General features: G+C 41.1%; 1 protein-coding gene across 1 annotated transcript in view; it reads right to left on the bottom strand.

Moving 5' to 3' along the window:
- IQGAP1 (IQ motif containing GTPase activating protein 1) overlaps positions 1 to 19397 on the bottom strand; it is a 102454-nt gene extending 83057 nt beyond the window's left edge. Inside the window, exons 1-2 of the mRNA XM_079913249.1 lie at positions 19239 to 19397; positions 17339 to 17438 (exon numbers count right to left, since the gene is read on the bottom strand). Of these exons, the coding sequence (XP_079769375.1) occupies positions 17339 to 17438; positions 19239 to 19293 (155 nt within the window). The 5' untranslated portion in view covers positions 19294 to 19397. The remainder of the gene's footprint in view (positions 1 to 17338; positions 17439 to 19238) is intronic.
- Positions 19398 to 19803: the final 406 nt, after the last annotated feature.

Genomic DNA, 19803 nt, shown 5'->3' with positions numbered 1-19803 from the left:
GGATCAAACCCATGTCCCCTGCATTGGCAGGTGGGTTCTTAACCACTGTGCCACCAGGGAAGTCTCAATATATTCTAAATCTTGTTTCCATATTAAATGATCTGTTCAATAATTCCTCATACCTCATAATCTCTAGACCCTTTTTAATCCTGGACATGCTCATCCAACATGCTCTAGTCCTGGAGCAACAACCAAGTCTCAACTAGTGGACCAACACCCACTGCCTGGAGTGGCTCCTCAGGTAAGGATTCTGATCTATCAGCAGTGCCTGCCATGGGTGTGAAGGAAGCCCACCACATATCTATCATCCCTGCTCTAGACTAGCAAGGTCCCTCTTAAAGTACGGCCTCCAGAACTGAAAACCAACTTCAGGTAGCCTCTCATCAGTACAGAGGACAATGGAACCATCGTTTCCTTTGCTGCATATACCACATTTCTATTAGTGAGTTAATAAACATCTCAGTTTTGTTTCATTTTGTTTTTTTCCCCCACTAATCCTGTCCCTACTAATGCTACTTCTCTCTCTATCCTGTATTTAGACACTCCATTTTTTGAACCTCAATGCAGGATGACACATTTCTCACTATTAAATATCATCATTAGATTCAAGGTATTTTGAAAGCAAAATCTTTCATGCAGTGTATTAACCATCCCAGCAACACAACTGAAGATTTGATCAACATACCACTGATGCATGCATAAGTCCCAACACAAATGTTTTACTTGTAACATGACCTACTGAGCTTTCTTTGAATTAAGGATCTAGCAGCTCGGGCTTCCCTGGTGGCGCAGTGGTTGAGAGTCCGCCTGCCGATGCAGGGGACACGGGTTCGTGCCCTGGTCCACGAAGATCCCACATGCCGCGGAGCGGCTGGGCCCGTGAACCCAGCCCGTGGCTGCTGAGCCTGCGCGTCCGGAGCCTGTGCTCCGCAACGGGAGAGGCCACAGCAGTGAGAGGTCTGCGTACCACAAAAACAAAAAAGTTCTAGCAGCTCCTTTTTCTGAGCTAAAATGTATGTAACATAAATTCACCATTTTTAACATATTTAAAGTAAGCAATTCAGTGGGTTTTAGTATATTCACAATGTTGTGCAACCACCATGACTATCTAATTCCAGAAAATTGTCACCACCCAAAAAGGAATCCTTTGCCCATTAAGCAGTCACTCACCATTTAGCAGCTCTTTTTGAATATGATTTACTCATCTGGCTACAAATCTTAATTACATTACAGTCTAGTCCACATTTATCCAATCTGTCTGCAAAAGTATCACAAGACATACTTTCAAATGCCTTAATGAAATCTAGACATTACTCCGTTTCTCTGATTCACCAATCTGGTGAGTCTGTCCAAAAGGCAATGATGTTACTGTGACAGGGCCTTTCTCAGGGAGTCCTGGTTGACTCTTAAGCACCCCTTCTTTTCTCTCCATAAGCCATCTATTTGACAAAATACATGCTACAGAATTTTGCCAGAAACTAGTTCACTAGACTAGAATTTGTGGTATCTTCTCCTTTTTAATAACTAGTACATTTTCAATCCCCCATTTTAAAAAAAAACACACTCTTGTTCTTCACAATGTCTTAAAGATCACTGGCGAAGTTCAGCAATTACACCTACCCAATTAATACAATAATGGCTTTAATTTAAGCTCTATCAACCAAGAACATGAGAACTCAATGGAGAAAGGAAAGAAACTACAGATAAAACATAAAACAGTTAATTTAAGAACTGACCATGAACAGGTCTCAAATTCTTAGCTGAAACAGTCCCACAGATCCAATATTCTGAGAGAGCTCCCAAACAAGTATACCCTGGAACACTAGTCCTAAGAAAGACGACCTGTGAGGAAAGAGTCTGATAGTAAACTAGGTTGGAGGAATATTGTTTACACTATCCTCTCCCTTGGAGATTCAGAATTTACAGCCCATGACAGTCTAAACAGTCCACCAGCTAAATAATCTGTTTACCTTGGTTTAATCCAGTATTTCTGAAACATATTTGACCACCAAAAGCTTTCCTCCTTAATGAGAGGAAATTAATAGAATATGCCTCAAAAGTGGTTAAGAATCCACCTGCCAATGCAGGGGACATGGGTTTGAGCCCTGGTCTGGGAAGATCCCACATGCCATGGAGCAACTAACAACTAAGCCCATGCGCCACAACTACTAAGCCTGCACCCTAGAGCCTGCGAGCCACAACTACTGAAGCCCGTGTGCCTAGAGCCCATGCTCCACAACAAAAGAAGCCATGCAATGAGAAGCCTGCGCAATGCAAGGAAGAGTAGCCCCTGTTCACTGCAACTAGAGAAAGCCCGTGTGCAGCAATGAAGACCCAATGCAGCCAAAAATAAATAAATAAATAAATTTATTTTAAAAAAAATAGTGATACAGAAGTCAGCTACACAGTTTTCAAAAGTTCTTCAAAACTATACTCTCCTTTAACACAAAGAATAAATTGTTAGTTTGACAAGTCTATTCATCTCTTCACAGTATATATGTCAAAGTTGTTCATCCAAAACCTGTTTTCTCAATGCCAACTTCATTACACTATTAATCTTTTAAACATAATACAACTTGCTTGAAAGCACTCTGGGGACTTCCTTGGTGGTCCAGTGGGTAAGACTCCATACTCCCAATGCAGGGGGCCTAGGTTGGATCCCTGGTCAGGGAACTAGATCCCGCATGCATGCCGCAACTGACTCTGCATGCTGCAACTAAGAAGCCCGCATGCCGCAACTAAAAAAAAAAAGAGAGATCCTGCATGCCTCAACAGAGATCCTGCGTGGTGCCACAGCTAAGGCCCAGGGCAGCCAAAAGGAAGGGAAGGAAGGGAAGGAAGGGAAGGAAGGGAAGGAAGGGTAGGAAGGGAAGGAAGGGAAGGAAGGGAAAGAAGGGAGGGAAGGAGGGAGGGAGGGAGGAAGGAAGGAAGGAAGGGAGGAAGGGAGGAGGAAAGAACTCTGGAAACTTCTAGCTAATTTTTCTAAAAGGATATTTAAGCCATATGTTTCAAAAAATCTCAGAAGTTGAAGCTGCCTTGTTCTGAAAATAAAAAATTAAAAATTAAATCTCAGTTCATAGACCAGAGAGTTTGGCAAATTCCAGAGCACATTTCATAAGAGAGCCATTGCTGGTGCTCAATATTTAAGATACTATCCAAACACCAACTAGAGAAAAAAAAATAAAGCAGGAGCTCTACCTCACTCTTCACACCAAAATAAATTCCAAATGGATCAAAGGGTCAAATGTTAAAGTTCTTTATATCCTAAAAATACTAAAAGAAAGCCTGGGGGAATGTTTTTGTATAATCTCAGTATAGGACTCTCTAAAAATTATACAAAGCCCAAAAGCTAAAAATAAAAGGAATAGAGACATAGATGTAGAGAACGGACATGCGGACATAGGTAGGGAAGGGGAGGGTGGGATGAATTGGGAGATTAGGTTTGACATAAATACACTACCATGTGTAAAATAGATAGCTAGTGAGAACCTGCTGTATAGCACAGGGAGCTCAGCTTGGTGCCCTGTGACAACCTAGATAGGTGGGATGGGAGGGAGGTCCGAGAGAGGGGATATAGGTATACATATAGCTGATTCACTTCATCGTACAGCAGAAACTAACACAACACTGTAAAGCAATTATACTCCAATAAAATAAATAAATAAATAAAAATAAAAGATTTAGTAAAATCAGATGTTTTAAAATTCTAAATTATTTTAAACACCTTAAAATCAAAAGTTAAAAGACAAGCTAGAATAATTATTTACTACACATAAATCCAAAGGATCAATCTCCTCAGTATAAAAAGAGCTCTTACATCAGTAAGACCAATAACACAACAGGGAATGAGCAAAGGATTCTGCCAAAACAGCTGACAGAAAAGGAAATACAAATAGCTTTTAAACATATGTAAAGATGCTTGGCTTCACTCAGAGTAAGATAATCTGAAAATGAAACTACAATTAAAATACCATCTTCACCTATGAAATTCATAAATATGACAAAAAAACTTATGATACTCTAGGTCAGTGAAATCATAGGGAAAGCAGCCCTCTCATGTATCATTGATGTACATATAAACTGGTACAACCTCCAAAGAGAGCAAACTGACAATATTTATCAAAACTAAATGTAGATATTCCCATTAACTTAGAAATTCTACTTTTAGAAATTTAACCTAAAATACTCACAAGTGCAAGATGGCACACATACGAAGTTGCTAACTACAACACTACTAATAAGAGAAGAAGCTGGGGTGGGGGGGAAACGTCCACTGATGGGTTAAACCCATACACTGAAAAACTATGCAACTGTGAAAGAAAAAAAATGAAGCGCTATAACATATTCATGTGGAACATGTTACAAGATGCAAAGCAGAATGTACAGTGCTATCATTTCTATAAGAGGAAACAAAAGGTATTTGTATTTAGATGCACAGACTCTGGAAGGATATACAATCATAACAGTGGTTCCATCTGGGAAGATCTGGGTGCCTGGGAAACAGGACTAGGGAGACTTTTTTCTTTTTTCTTTTTTTTTACTGAATATCCTAGCAGAGCCTCTGAATTAAGTGTCATATATCCATATATTACCTATTTTTAAATGATTAAGAGAAAGTTTTAAAAGTTGAGACCAAATCTACCTAAAACACATTTTTGTGGGTAATTCTCAAGTTTTTAAGGGAAAACTCCCAAAGTCAAGCCACTGTCTAGCACTACCTCTTCAAACTAGCAATGATTAAAAAGCACTCTCCAAAGTAATGACATAGTAATATGTCTTCAGGGCAGAAAAACATTTTGTTGTAATAGTCATGTAAGTGGTAAGTAACTTTTGTCTCCTTTTAGCTGTTTTAAAGATCATCTGAGATGTATGTTATTTGTAATAAAATGATCTGCTATACCACAAGACTTTTTCTATTAAAAAAAATTTTTTTTCAGCCACGCCTTTCAGCTTGCGGGATCTTAGTTCCCTGACCAGGGATTGAGCCCAAACCCTCGGCAGTGAAAGCTTGGGGTCCTAACAACTGGACCACCAAGGAATTCCCTTAAATTTTATTTTTATATCATTTTTCTATTTTTAATGATCATAGGTATTTTTCTTTTTCAATTTTTCCTTTTCTAATTTTGCCCCATTCCCTCTTTTTACACTTCAGTTCCTCTGCTTCAATTTTAAAGGAAGACTAATTAATCCTATTGAAGAAAATATCCTTAGTTTTTTATGTTGCTGATTAATGACTCCTAGCAACTGGCTGATACTTTCTACCTTATGGATAAATACCTATCACAACAATAGTATTTCCTTCTACTACAAAAGTCTCCCAATTTTTCTTAAAGCCAGAGTTCTCTCAGTCCGCAGACATCTGCCCCAACAGAAGCCAAGCCCTGGGCTGGCAGCTGCCTCTCCAATGCTCCTTCTGCTTTTTGTTATGATTTCCAATGAGTCAACAGGAAGGTATTCAGAATAAGGAAGAAATAAAGGCCTTGAGGCAGGCCTTTCCTCCACCCACAACACCAAAAAATACAATTCTTGCCAAACAATCCAAGGCAATTTCCAATGCCACTCCTGTCTGCATGAGGTCACTACTGAAAAAACAAGCAATTGGGAAGAAGGAATGCCTTTCTAAACTGAATCAAAAATAGGTGCTAGAAAGAAGAAAACCAACCAGGCACTCTCTAGTCTCCCCAGAGTCACTGTATGTAACCATATAACCTCTACTGCATCAATTTCCAACTCCAAGAGACCTCTTAGTGAGCAGGAGTTAGGTCAAAAAAGTTAAATATACACATTTATCACAGACCAGTTATGTTCTAGACACCTATAAAAATCACTTAGATTTTATGTTTACTGTATTTCTTGTAAGCATTCATGCCCAAATTTTTCATCAATCAGTTAACTGTTACTTATTTATGTCTATCACTATCTTTAGCTCTGCAATGAATAAGAAAAAGTGTAAGACAGAGTCCAACAACTTGTTAGACACAAAAATACATGAGACATGGGACTTCCCTGGTGGCACTCCAGGGAAGTGGTTGGGACTCCGCACTCCCAATGCAGGGGGCCCAGGACTGATCCCTGGCCAGGGAACTAGATCCCACATGCATGCCACAACTAAGAGTTTGCATGCCGCAACTAAAGGAGCCCGCGTGCCGCAACTAAGACCCAGTGCAACCAAATAAATAATAAATAAATATTTTTTTTAAAATACATGAGACAAATCAGAGAACTGTCCTCATATAGGCAGACTGGCAGGTAAAAGAGACTGCAATTAGAAGCAGGAAACAGCTCACATTCCCTCACCCACTTGACAGCTAGGCAATTGTTTAATGTCTGGGAACTAGGTGACTTAACTTTGGACTTAAATGCTGTCCCTTTAGTGCCTGTAGAGGTTGACAGCAGTAGTGACGGTGTCACACAGACCTGGGCTTGAATTCCACAGTTACATGACCTTGAAACACGTGATACTAACTCATTTTTTTCCTTCTTTAAAATAAAAATAATGCCTATCTCACCATAATGTTGTATGTAAAGTACATCATCGTTCTATTTAATTACTGGTAGATACTGTTGTTGTAGTTATTATTTTTAGAAGCACAAGTAGTACTGCAGTGACAGACTGATCCAGGGAAGAGCAAAGGCTTTGGAGTCTTTGCCAAGCCTGAAATCTGGATCTATCACTTAAGAGATGGACGAGTCAACCTCTCTGAGCTTTGCTTTCTTTTCTGTTAAATGTAGATAAGAATAAGCACCTCATGGGACTTCAAGAATAGCTAATTAGACAATGCATATGAAGTGCTTAGCACAGTGCCCAGCACATGATAAGTGCTCAATAAATGGTACTGATGATGATGATGATGATGATGATGAAGGAGGAGAGAGGGGAAGGACACTGACCTTGGGTCAGACAGGTAATATTATATATCATGATGTCCTTGCAAATCGCAGGGTTGGTTTTTGGTTTTCGGGGTTTTATTTTGTTTTGCTTCCTCTTACCTGGTGTAAAGGTATTTGAAGTATTGAGGTTTATATAATAAAATACCTTATTGAAAAATAATTCTTCCCAATGTACAATTATATGGAAGAAAATTTTTAAACATTCAAACTTAAGCAAGTAGACTTTCTCTTCAACATAAACCATTAACCAGATCTTTCATTTATATGTTTAAGATTTTTTGATTCACACACTGTCAAAGCACAGGGATCAATGAGATTACCAGAAGCTCTGTCAGAAGAAAAATCAAACAGCAGTCCTGATTTGATCAGGTAGGCAATGGGACCTCTGCATTCATGTGGCACTTCACTCAGCTTGCTCAAAGATATGGTCTCTAGGCAACCAAGTCCCAAATTAAACAAACAACACCAGTCATATGAATCACTTCCGGATGGTCTCACTTTGCCTACTAGCACTTTTTTACATAAATACTTCCTGTGAAAGGGTTTATTTAGCAGCCACAATTGGAAACAACCCTGAGTCCATCAAATACCACATGGCTTAAAAATGTTCAAAACAGGTCCTGCTACCAAAAGGTATCCCCATTGCTAAACTGTGAAACTGAAGGAATTATACAGAAATCAGAGACAGATCATCACGCAAAGCCAGAAAAATCACATTCCTAGAACAATGCCAACTTAGGCCCTCAAATATATTTTTACTGTTTTTTCAATTAGGAACATCAAAATATATAAACAATTGTTGCTTTGACATTTAAGACTAGAAGAAATATATGCTAGATTAGGTCAAACTGATGGTCCACTTAGCCCACCCAGACTTTCCTAACCTTGACTGGTGGACAATCCAGTTAACACAGATTTCCTATGGTGACATCCACTCCAAGACTTAATGAAAATAAGGGGAATTGGTAAAGTAAACAACTCTCTTGGCTACAAGCTCCTTTTTTCCACCTGAAAAGGGTCCTGTATGTGTCACACTATTCTTCATGAGCTAATCAGAGACCATTTGATCTATTAACAAGAATAGAGAGGGAAAAGGAGTTAATAGTCCAAAATAAAAATTGCAATAAGACAAAGCAACTACCATTAACAGAACCAAAGAGGAAAATCAAGTTAGTCAAACAGAAGATATATATGTAGGACACATATCTAGAAAGCTGACTTAAACAAAATGAAGATCAGCCATAAAACACTGTGCAGATCTAACCTACCAACAGGCACCCCCAAGACAGAACTACTGAATTAGAACCAATTATTAAAGATATAACAACTTCCTAGAGCTAAAGTAAACAAACAAAAAAGATATGTCAAAAAATAAAATAAAAATAAATAAAAGTCAAGCAGTATTAATAATCGCTTAAAAAAAAAGATATAAATCAAGAAGAGTCTCCACAGTACAGGCTAAATTACTAAGCCGGTATCAACTCTAATATGTAACATGGGGAAACTTTTAGAAATAAGAATTTTTACAAGTTTCAAACTGTGAAAAAGTATTTTAAAAATGTTACTTTTCATGGAAGTAAAAATCAAGCTAGTTTCAGATGTTGTTTCTCATTAATAAGTACAAGAAAATGAAGTCACACATTTCTTCAAGAAAAATGAAGGGAATTCCCCAGTGGGCCAGTGCTTAGGACTCTAAGCTTTAAGAGTGCTTTAGGGCTTCCCTGGTGGCACAGTGGTTGAGTCCGCCTGCCAATGCAGGGGACACGGGTTCGTGCCCCGGTCCGGGAGGATCCCACATGCCGTGGAGCGGCTGGGCCCATGGGCCATGGCCGCTGGGCCTGTGCGTTCGGAGCCTGTGCTCCGCAATGGGAGAGGCCACAGCAGTGAGAGGCCCATGTACCACAAAAAAAAAAAAAAAAAAAAAAAGAGTGCTTTAAGTGCTTTCATTGCCGTGGGCCCAGGTTCAATCCCTGGTCCGGGAACTAAGATCCCACAGGCTTCATGGTACAGCACTCCCTACCCCCCCCACCCAAAAAGAAATACAGTTCACCATAAAAGAATAAAAAGTCTAGAAACAGAACTTTATGTAATTTAATATTTAACATCCTAGATGTCAGTTGCTAATAGGTAGTAAAAGATTATTTTTAAGTAATATCAGAATAATTTAGAAACACCATGAAATTTAAAGACTTAGACGCTTAAAAAATTAAATAACTATATCATAGGAAAGTTAACAGAATATAAAACTTCAAATTTTAGCAAGGCCTTACAGAAATTAAACTATCTAGATAGAAGAAATTACAAAGAGAAAGATTAACACTTAAACTGCATAAAATTTAAAACTTCCATACAGTGAAAGAATAAAATGGAAAATCAAGAGAAAATGTTTGTAGCAATACCACAGGTTGACACCCATATTATAAGAGAGCTCACAAAAGTCAACATCATGACCCTAGAAGACAGACAAACGTCATCAACAACTTGCATAAAATAAAGATGGTAAACAAATATATGGGAAAATGTTTACTCTTTCCAGAAATCAAAGCAATACAACTTTTGGAATAAGCCTAAATAAATTATGGACATTATGTATCCATTGAAAATAGTAATTAAGATGACAATACAGCAATTTAAAAATCTAAATTCATGATAATCATTATCTAAAAATTATATACTAAGTTTTTCCTTTTTCTTAATCCATTCCTTTTTTATTATAAAATTCATGATTATTGTAAAAAGCATTTAAAATATACAGAAAAGCATTAAGTAAAAAGGAAAAGTCTTCTCATACCCTCCAATCCCTAGAGGTATCCTCTGTTTCTGGTGTTTCCTTTCAGACAACAGCTTAAGTATGAAGTGAAAAAACTAAAGAGCTACCAACATTTAGAATCTTGAAAATGCCCAGAAAATTCCCCAGAAAAGTTTATGAATGCCTCTTCATCTTCATATTAAATCTGCTTTTGCCCCAAGGACCAGGATAAAGAATACATTTATCGAGTGCCTACTGTATTTCAGACACTGTGCCAGGCACTTAACCCTCTCAGCAACTCCCTAAAATGCACAGTATCTCCATTCTGTAAAGTACAAGCTTAGGCTCTACTCCCTAAGGTTAAGTAACTTGCAAAACCAGAATCAGAACTTGCAGCTGCCAAAACTGAAAGTCCTCGTTCTTTTCACTTTGTGTATCTCAACAGTCAAGATTTTCAAAGACGTTTTATTCAGGCTTTTAAAATTTGTTTGACTTCATCATAAGTGTTATGAGATTACAGTAATATGACTTTTCTTAGTTATCACAGCAGCTACTAACTAGTTGACTGCCTAATATATACCAGAAACTGCTCACATTTCTCAGCTGTAAATTTTGCTAAGTGTCTCAGCTACACTGTAGAGTCGCTTTTCCTGGCTGCTAGGAACACATCCCCCCATTTGTAACACTGTAATAATATGAAAAAAGCACTCTTGGTTTGAATCACTTTTAACACTTTTAAAGACAACCCACTTCTTACCATAGAGTCTGTCCAAGGCAGTTGTACTAAGTTTCACAAAAAAGAGATTTTCTATTATTCAACATAGTTTTTGGAAGACCTAGCCACAGCAATCAAAGAAGAAAAAGAAATAAAGGAGCACAATTGGAAAAGAAGTAAAACTGTCACTGTTTGCAGACGAAATGATACTATAATAGAGAATCCTAAAGATGCCACCAGAAAACTACTAAAACTAATCAATGAATTGGTAAAGTTGCAGGATACAAAATTAATGCACAGAAATCTCTTGCATTCCTACACACTAATGATGAAAAATCTGGAAGAAAAATTAAGGAAACACTCCCATTTACCACTGCAACAAAAAGAATAAAATACCTAGGAATAAACCTACCTAGGGAGACAAAAGACCTGTATGCAGAAAACTATAAGAAACTGATGAAAGAAATTAAAGATGATACCAACAGATGGAGAGATATGCCATGTTCTTGGAAGGATCAATATTGTGAAAATGACTATACTACCCAAAGCAATCTACAGATTCAATGCAATCCCTATCAAATTACCAGTGGCATTTTTCACAGTACTCGAACAAAAAATCTTAAAATTTGTATGGAGACACAAAAGACCCCGAATAGCTAAAGCAGTCTTGAGGGAAAAAAGCAGAGCTGGAGTAATCAGATTCCCTGACTTCAGACGATACTACAAAGCTACAGTAATCAAGACAATATGGTACTGGCACGAAAACAGAAACACAGATCAATGGAACAAGATAGAAAGCCAGATATAAACCCACACACCTATGGTCAACTAATCTATGACAAAGGAGGCAAAGATATACAATGGAGAAAAGACAGTCTCTTCAATAAGTGGTGCTGGGAAAACTGGACAGCTACATGTAAAAGAATGAAATTAGAACACTCCCTAACCTCATACACAAAAATAAACTCAAAATGGATTAGAGACCTAAATGTAAGACCGGACACTATAAAACTCTTAGAGGAAAACATAGGCAGAACACTCTTTGACATAAATCACAGCAAGATCTTTTTTGATCCACCTCCTAGAGTAATGGAAATAAAAACAAAAATAAACAAATGGGGCCTAATGAAACTTAAAAGCTTTTGCACAGCAAAGGAAACCATAAGACGAAAAGACAACCCTCAGAATGAGAGAAAATACTTGCAAACGAATCAACGGACAAAGAATTAATCTCCAAAATATATAAACAGCTCATGCAGCTCAATATTTAAAAAACAAACAACCCAATCGAAAAATGGGCAGAAGACCTAAATAGACATTTCTCCAAAGAAGACATACAGATGGCCAAGAAGCACATGAAAAGCTGCTCAACATCACTAATTATTAGAGAAATGCAAATCAATGAGGTATACAACGAGGTATCGCCTCACACCAGTTAGATTGGGCATCATCAGAAAATCTACAAACAACAAATGGAGAGGGTGTGGAGAAAAGGGAACCCTCCTGCACTGTTGGTGGGAATGTAAATTGATACAGACACTATGGAGAACAGTATGGAGGTTCCTTAAAAAACTAAAAATAGAACTACCATATGACCCAGCAATCCCACTACTGGGCATATACCCAGAGAAACCCATAATTCAAAAAGACACATGCACCCCAATGTTCATTGCAGCACTATTTACAATAGCCAGGAAGCAACCTAAATGCCCATCGACAGACGAATGGATAAAGATAAATGGATAAAGAAGACGTGGTAGAGATATACAATGGAATATACCTCAGCCATAAGAAGGAACGAAACTGGGTCATTTGTAGAGACGTGGATGGATCTAGAGACTGTCATACAGAGTGAAGTAAGTCAGAAAGAGAAAAACAAATATTATATATTAATGCATATATGTGGAACCCAGAAAAATGGTACAGATGAACCGGTTTGCAGGGCAGAAATTGAGACACAGATGTAGAGAACAAGCGTATGGACACCAAGGGGGGAAAGCGGGAGGGGTGGTGGTGGTGGTGTGATTAATTGGGAGATTGTGATTGACATGTATACAATGATGTGTATAAAATGGATGACTATAAGAACCTGCTGTATAAAAAAATAAAATTCAAAAATTTTAAAAAAAAGAGATTTTCATCTATGTCACCATTTTAAGAGTTAAGAATAAATCCCACCCCATACTTCTCCTTGATAATCATAAATATATGAATGCACCTAGCTTGTAGTCCCAAAGTACCATTAAAAAGCTACGTTTTTTGTGGCCCCTTAATCATACTGGGTCTCATGAAGCGATTAGTTTTCTCATCTGCAAAAGGAAAGCTTGGGTCAATCTAAAAATGATTCTCCTCAGTCTCTTAGTGATATTCCTTCATTATTTGAGAATTCTAGAAGCTGGTGGGCAAGCTTCTAGTTAAACGTCTTTAATTTCTCTTTTCATGATCACAGTGTGCCAACCTAGATATATCCAGATGTTACTGGAATTCTGATTCCACTTAGAGGAGAGGAGATCTGATGAGCCCATCCTGGAAAATGTTCGATGCCAACAACAAAGACATACGCACAAAAGAGAATTTGTTCTCAAGAGCTGATTTCTTTCCAAGATACTTTTTCAATTCCCCTAAATTACAGAAGGTAAAGTGCCTCTACTTAGTGTTAAGCTCTTGTTAACATCACATGGTTTTTGACAGTCTCCAGCCAGCCACAGGCTTCACTTTCCACCCCTTGTGGGGGGAGGGGTGTGCCCTGCCCTGTGAGCTGGGGTATGGACACTGAGCAGGAGGAAGGTGGCCCATGACAGGCTCAAAAGGACATACCAGCAAGCCTCTGAAAGAAGGAATCCTAAATTAAACTCGGGAAGTGCTAGAATTAACCTTCCTCCTGTGACCTTTAACCTAACTCAATTTTCTCCCATTTCTAGTACTACTCATACATTCTCCTCCTCTGCAGACTGCCCTCTTCTGCCCTGCCTGTTATGTTCTCTTCTTGGTTCTTTTCACCTGAACCTTCTAATCTTTCTTTTCTTTCTTTCTTTATTTACTTATTTATTTATTTTTGGCTGTGTTGGTTCTCTGTTGCTGCTCCTGGGCTTTCTCTAGTTGCAGCAAGCAGGGGCTACTCTTCGTTGCAGTGCGCAGGCCTCTCATTGCAGTGACTTCTCTTGTTGGGGAGCACGGGCTCTAGGTGCGCGGGCTTCAGTAGTTGTGGCTTGCGGGCTCTAGAGTGCAGGCTCAGTAGTTGTGGCGCATGGGCTCAGTTGCTCCACAGCATGTGGGATCTTCCCAGACCAGGGCTCAAACCCGTGTCCCCTGCATTGGCAGGAGGATTCTTAACCACCAGGGCAGTCCCTGATCTTTCTGTTACTTCTTCCTGTCCAAGACCTGAGCACCTACCATATCTCACATATTTAAACCTCACCTCTTTCAACTGAGTGAAAATGCTATTTACCTCTACTATACAACTGCTCTTTAGCCAAAACAAATGTAAAGTCCAATCAGAACAGGCAAAAGGATAAAACTAAACCCACATTTAAGCATAAATACATAATTTAAGATGTCTTGCTTTATAAAGTCCTTGGTCTGCTCTGCAGCCCTTAGCATAAAACCCTGAATCCTTAGATGATACTTCATTAGACCAATAACTTAATTTCCATATTTAAACTACTCTCCAAACAATATAGAAAAGCAGAATCTCTATATTTTCTATTTCGCAAGCATTCCCGAAGTGCATACTTTTATAGAATCACTCCTAAATTTTCCCGCTTAACCTCTTAGGGAAACACAAATTCACAACACATTCTCATTTCTCTACATACACTCTTACTTATACTCCCTGTCTGCACACATTTATATGCTCTCCCTCTCTACACACTCTCCTCTCTTCCCACAAAAGAGCTGTTACAGGTACAGGAGAAAATGGAGTGCCCTAGGATACACAATGGGGCCACTGTGCTATAAGGTGGAGCTTTTAGTGGGAGGAGTAGCAGTATTATAAATAGAACTAAAGAGGGGAACTTTTTCTCCCTTGGATCTCTTCGATCTTTCTTCCTGGCCTTGGAGTGGGTGTAAATTCCAGACCTTGGGACTCCTCCAACTTGGGAGGGGTGGAGGTTATGAAGGAAACAGGATGGGGCCAATCCAAAAAGGCAAAATGGACTTGTGCTAGAGGGTAAAGAGGGGCCTCAGAAGCACACAAGGTACAACCCAGCTCACCAGGGTAGAAGACACAACTGGGAGCTGAAGTCGCAGCTAATAAGGAAGAGCATGTGATTTGTCTGCGGTGCACCTTGAACACTTTTTAGGGGTGGCAACAGCCACATCAGGTGGCCAGGAGGGACCCCGGTCTTCTTTTTTCAGTATGACATTCCCAGGCTTCTTTTCCTAGCCCTCTCTAGTTGTAAAGTCTAAATAGGTGCTTCCAAAGTTGATTTTCTAATCAAAGCTTTAAACAAAAACAAAAAAAAAAATCACTGCATCCAGATTTTATATGGTTGCCTCCATAAAATAAACCAGGCACATTTCCTTGATGCGAGGCCAAAGTGCAGATTGTACTAGGACAATATGCCGCTATTATGCTCTCCCTTATAACCAAAAGTATGGAAAATAAAGACTATCACAAATGTCTCACTGCCTTAGTCACTTCCTAAGTATGCAGAAGCACCCAACGAAAAAACGTCCCAGGGGATCATGGTCCCTGGATGGATTTTAAAGGAAATGGGATATTCTTCTATTCTGGGGAAAAAAACACCTGACAGAAAAGAATATGCTCTGGAGTAGATGGAAATGAAGTGCTCTTGTAGTACAGCGCTTGAAGAAGGAAATGTGATAAAGGACATCATCCTATTCAGGCTATCATAACCTAGCATAAGGTAGAGTTCTAAAATGTTTTCAATCTCATTTCTCTACTCGGGGGGTCCATCAGAACCGCTAGAAGCATTTAAAATATACAGGTATCTGGACCTTCCAGCCTAGATCTACTGAACCAGAATCTCTGTGGTAAGGCTCAGATAGCCTTTTTTTTTTTTAAAGTTCCCCAGATGATTCTAATGTACACACCTGGTTAAAAACCATCGTATAAAATGATGAAAACTATTCTTCAATCAAGAAAACTACAAGTAGACTGTGGACACTCAGGCCTCAGTTTCCTCACTGAAATGAGATGGCTGAACTAGATTAGTAGTGGAACTGGGGAATTCCCTGGTGGTCCACTGGTTAGGACTCTGTGCTTTCACTGCCGAGGGCATGGGCTTGATCTCTGGTCATGGAACTAAGATCCCACAAGCCGTGTGGAGTGGCCAAATTAAAAATAATCATAATCATAATCATAATAGTGAAACTGAATTAGTGGTAGCAAGGGGATGTTAGCCAAGATACCCTCTTTAAAAAAGGGAATTTTACTGCGGAAACCCAATATTAAAAGCAGAAAAGCTTTTGACAGGGGGAGGAAGCCCTTTTCTCTCACCCCTAGGTCACCCCAACAAAGACACCAAGACTCCACAGAGCCCAAGATGGTCTCTCATACTAGCTACAGCTTTCAAATTGTTTACCTTCCAAAACTAGATCTAGTCCATAATTTAAGTAGCAGAGGACTTAATATTTTTGTTCACGGGATCCTTACAAACTTTGTATGAGAAACATCCCCCTTTCTACTAACACATTCACCTCCTTCGGTCTAACCTTCCATTTAGAAAAACAAGTGTTATTACCATTCTCTCCACCTAAATCATCACTAATCTCCTCACAACCCTCTCCCAATCTAATGGAAGGGCTTTAAGCTCAGAAAAGAAGCCCGGATTCAAGAAGATGCACCAAATGCATGTTAGTGGTATCCCCAGGAATGCAAAGGAGAATGGGACCAGGGAGGTGCACAAAGGGGACTCCAACTGTGTCTTTTAAGAGAAAAGGGAAAAAATCTGAAGGGTTAACATTTGCTAGTTTTGGAATACATGGATGTTTATTGTATTGTTCTCTGGACTTTCCTGTAGCGTTTAAGATTTTCAAAACTAAAAAGACAAAACAAGACAAAAAACACTCTTGATTACTAGCACCATTTGAAACATCCTTGATTTTCATTAGACTTTAACCACAAAATCTCTCATTATCCCTTGCTGGCCTTTTCCACCAAAGCTCACTCATAGGGGGCTTCCCTGGTGGTGCAGTGGTTGAAAGTCCACCTGCCGATGTAGGGGACATGGGTTCATGCCCTGGTCCGGAAGGATCCCACATGCCTCGGAGCGGCTGGGCCCGTGGGCCATGGCCGCTGGGCCTGTGCGTCGGAGCCTGTGCTCCGCAACGGGAGAGGCCACAACAGTGAGAGGCCCGCGTACCGCAAAAAAAAAAAAAAAAAGCTCACTTATAGGATACGTGATCTGTAATTACATCTATCTACCCTGGGACTTTGCAAAGAAACACAAGCACCAGAACAAAAGAAATGAACTACTGATAGCAAATCAACACTCTAAGAATAAGACCACAAGGTCTTCGAGCATCTGAAAAAAGAAAACAGCAGTTGTACATTTACTTCACAAAGAATGCAGAGGACGCTGCCTTTGGTAAACAGACTTTGAATATTGCCAAATGCATGGACCCATACCCAGAGCACTACCAAGCGGAGAATGGACCCAATTCATATATAAATCAAAACCAGTGAATAACTGGTGAAACATTAAGGCCAAAAACTTCAAACCTTAAAATTGCTTTTCTTCCCTATAGCTGGTTGTGCCCAAAACATGCACCATAAGCATAAAACTGAACAACACAAATCTGGAAATTTTTCAGTATATGTAGGTGCCCATCAGACTGTTTCATGATAAACTGCCATCAAGGCTACTTGCTCCCATGAAAAAAATATCCTACCTGTACTTACTTATTCCTTCAAACTACCTGCCTCTCACAGTCACACCTACAACATACTCAGAGATCTTTATCTTTGTTCACACCAGATCAGCTCCCTTCTCCCAATCTTCTCTCCAGCCAACCTTTACCTCTTTGCTTCTTCCAAATGACAAAGGTACTCATAAGCCACATTCTGACGTCTCCTTTCATCCATCTCCTCTGCAGTAAGTCTCTCATTATCCAGGACCGCTAAAACATGAAAGAAAGAATGTAAGCGCAAGAATCTGTACCCTTCCTGAGAGATAAAAGAATGCCATAGCATCAAATTCCTGCTAGTCACCTAGAGAGTCAGGGTAACATGTGGACAGCCAGCGGTACTATCAATACAATGACTTTCCTAAGACAGGAACCATGGGGTTTCAACTATATTCATCCTAATCTTTGTTTCAAAGTACAATATTATGAACATGTACTAAATTTCAGTGTGACTTGAAAAATACTGACTTGAGATTCTGGTCCAAATTTGTGCTGGTCTATCTTCCAAACTCTCTCTAAATCCAGAGCTGTTCATGGTCTTTTTTTTCCCACTCTTTTATGAATCACTAAAGCCAGCAGTCATTGAGAACTAAGTGGCAGTAATTGTACTATGCATTTTACATGCATTCTTTCATGGAAGTCCCACAACAATCCTGTGATTATCACTCCTGTTTTACAAATGAGGAAACTGAGGCTGGTTGACCTTTGCCCCACAGCTAATAAATAAATGATGGGGCCTGGATTCAAATCCAGACAGTCTGTCTCAAGAGCCTATAAGATTAACTTCAAAGCAATCTGCTTCCTTTAATGGGCACCCAGGATATGGAATAAATTCCTAACTCCTGCGGTTGGCATTCAATGCCTTTCCCAATTTAGCCCCAACTACTTTTGGTAACTCTTCTCCCTCTCCCTCCTCCCCCTCCCACCACTGTGCACTCCACACCACTCAGTTCCCAACACACACAGTGCTCTTCTACTCTTCAGTACCTTAGTTCCTGCTTTTCTCTCCACGTCCTGTCTCTTGCCCCACCCTACCCTGTCAAACTACACAGCATCCTTCAAGGCTCTGATCAAAGGTCCTATCTGTGTTCCTACTGCCTTCCCCAAGCCCCTCCTTCTCACCCACATTACTGTTTAAGCCTAGTTAGTTCACACGGCATCTTTATTTCTATCCCTCCTTATTATCATTAGATAATACACCTGCCCGCCTCTCTGATTAAAACGTTCTTTGAAAGCGGGACCTGCTCTTACTAATCTTTAATGTCACAAACGTGACACAATACCTCGCATGTAACTGCTGAGTGAAATTATCCTAAAACATAACATCATTCGCAAGAATATAAAATAAAACGAAAAACCTCAAGACTCTCAAGGACTCTCCTTTGGCCAGTGGTAACTATCCCGCCTGCAGTTCAGTGATGTCCCAGGACAGGGACAGAAAATGAGGTTCGGAAAATGAGGAAGTCAGACGTTTGGGTTTTTTTTTTTTTTTTTTTTCACTTTTGAGATCCTGACGAGGGAACTAAGCTCGAGAAAGCTGAAGTGACTTGTCCAGGGCCGCACCTCTCAGCTAGCCTAGGGCCGGGGAGGTCTGGACCCTGGGTCTACCTCGCAGGCAGCACTCGGGCAGCACCTTCCCAGGAAGCCCGAGCAGAGCCCGCGTCTCGGGTCTCCGGTCCCCGGGACACGCCCTGCACCGTCCTCCTGCCACCTCACCCTAGGCCGTCTCCCCAATCTCGGTCGAGCTGGGAGTCGGGAGGCGCTGGGTGAGGCCCTCCAGCCGCCGCGCCCGGGACAAGGCGGGGAGGCCGCCTGGGTCCTCCCCGCCGCCTCGGAGACCGAGAGGGCGAGGGCTGCGGGCCTCGCCGCCCGCCACCTCGCCGCACCGGCTCTTCCGGGTCCGCGCGGCCCACAGCAGCCCTGCCCCACCCGCCCGGCGAGCCCCCGGGAAAACGGCGCCTCAGAGGCAGCGAGCCCGCCCCGAGACCCCAGTGCCGCGGAGCCCACACTCACAGCCATAGTGTGGCCGAGCCACACCCAGTCCGTCAACCTCGTCCGCTGCAGACATGGCGGCCGAGCCCGGGTCTCTGCTCAGGAAGCCGCAAAACCTTGGAAGCGCAGGCGGCGGCGGGTGCAGCCCCTGCAGACTGCTCGAGCTGCCCCGGTCCCTGTGGCCCCGCCCCGCGCCGCAGGCCCCACCCTCAGACCCCACCCCAGCGGCCCCGCCCTGCCGCGCCGACCGCAGCGGACGGAAGGAGGCGGGGCCTGGGCCTCCTGACCACGCCCCTAGCCCCGCCCTGCGCCCGGAACGCCCTCAGGAGGCGGAAGAAGGAAGGCGGAGCCTGCCCGCGAGTTGTACTCGCTGTCAGCGCCGCCCGACGGCAAGACCCGCCCCGGTCCTGGATACTTGCCCTAGCCGGCGGCCGTCCCATTCGCACCTCTTCGCAAAGACCGCCAGTGTCCGTAGCTTGGAGTAAAAAACGTGGGCACTTTACCTTCCCCTGCCTGCCTAGCCAAACTCTTCTGCACCAAAGGGCTCAAGGAAGGCCTCTTTTGAAGTGGCCCAGTGTGTTCTTGC

The sequence above is a fragment of the Stenella coeruleoalba genome (genome assembly GCF_951394435.1).
Source record: "Stenella coeruleoalba genome assembly, chromosome: 2".
NCBI classification, from domain to species: domain Eukaryota; kingdom Metazoa; phylum Chordata; class Mammalia; order Artiodactyla; family Delphinidae; genus Stenella; species Stenella coeruleoalba.
Note: the sequence above shows the minus strand (reverse complement) of the source record. Positions and strands in the feature narration are given on the sequence as shown.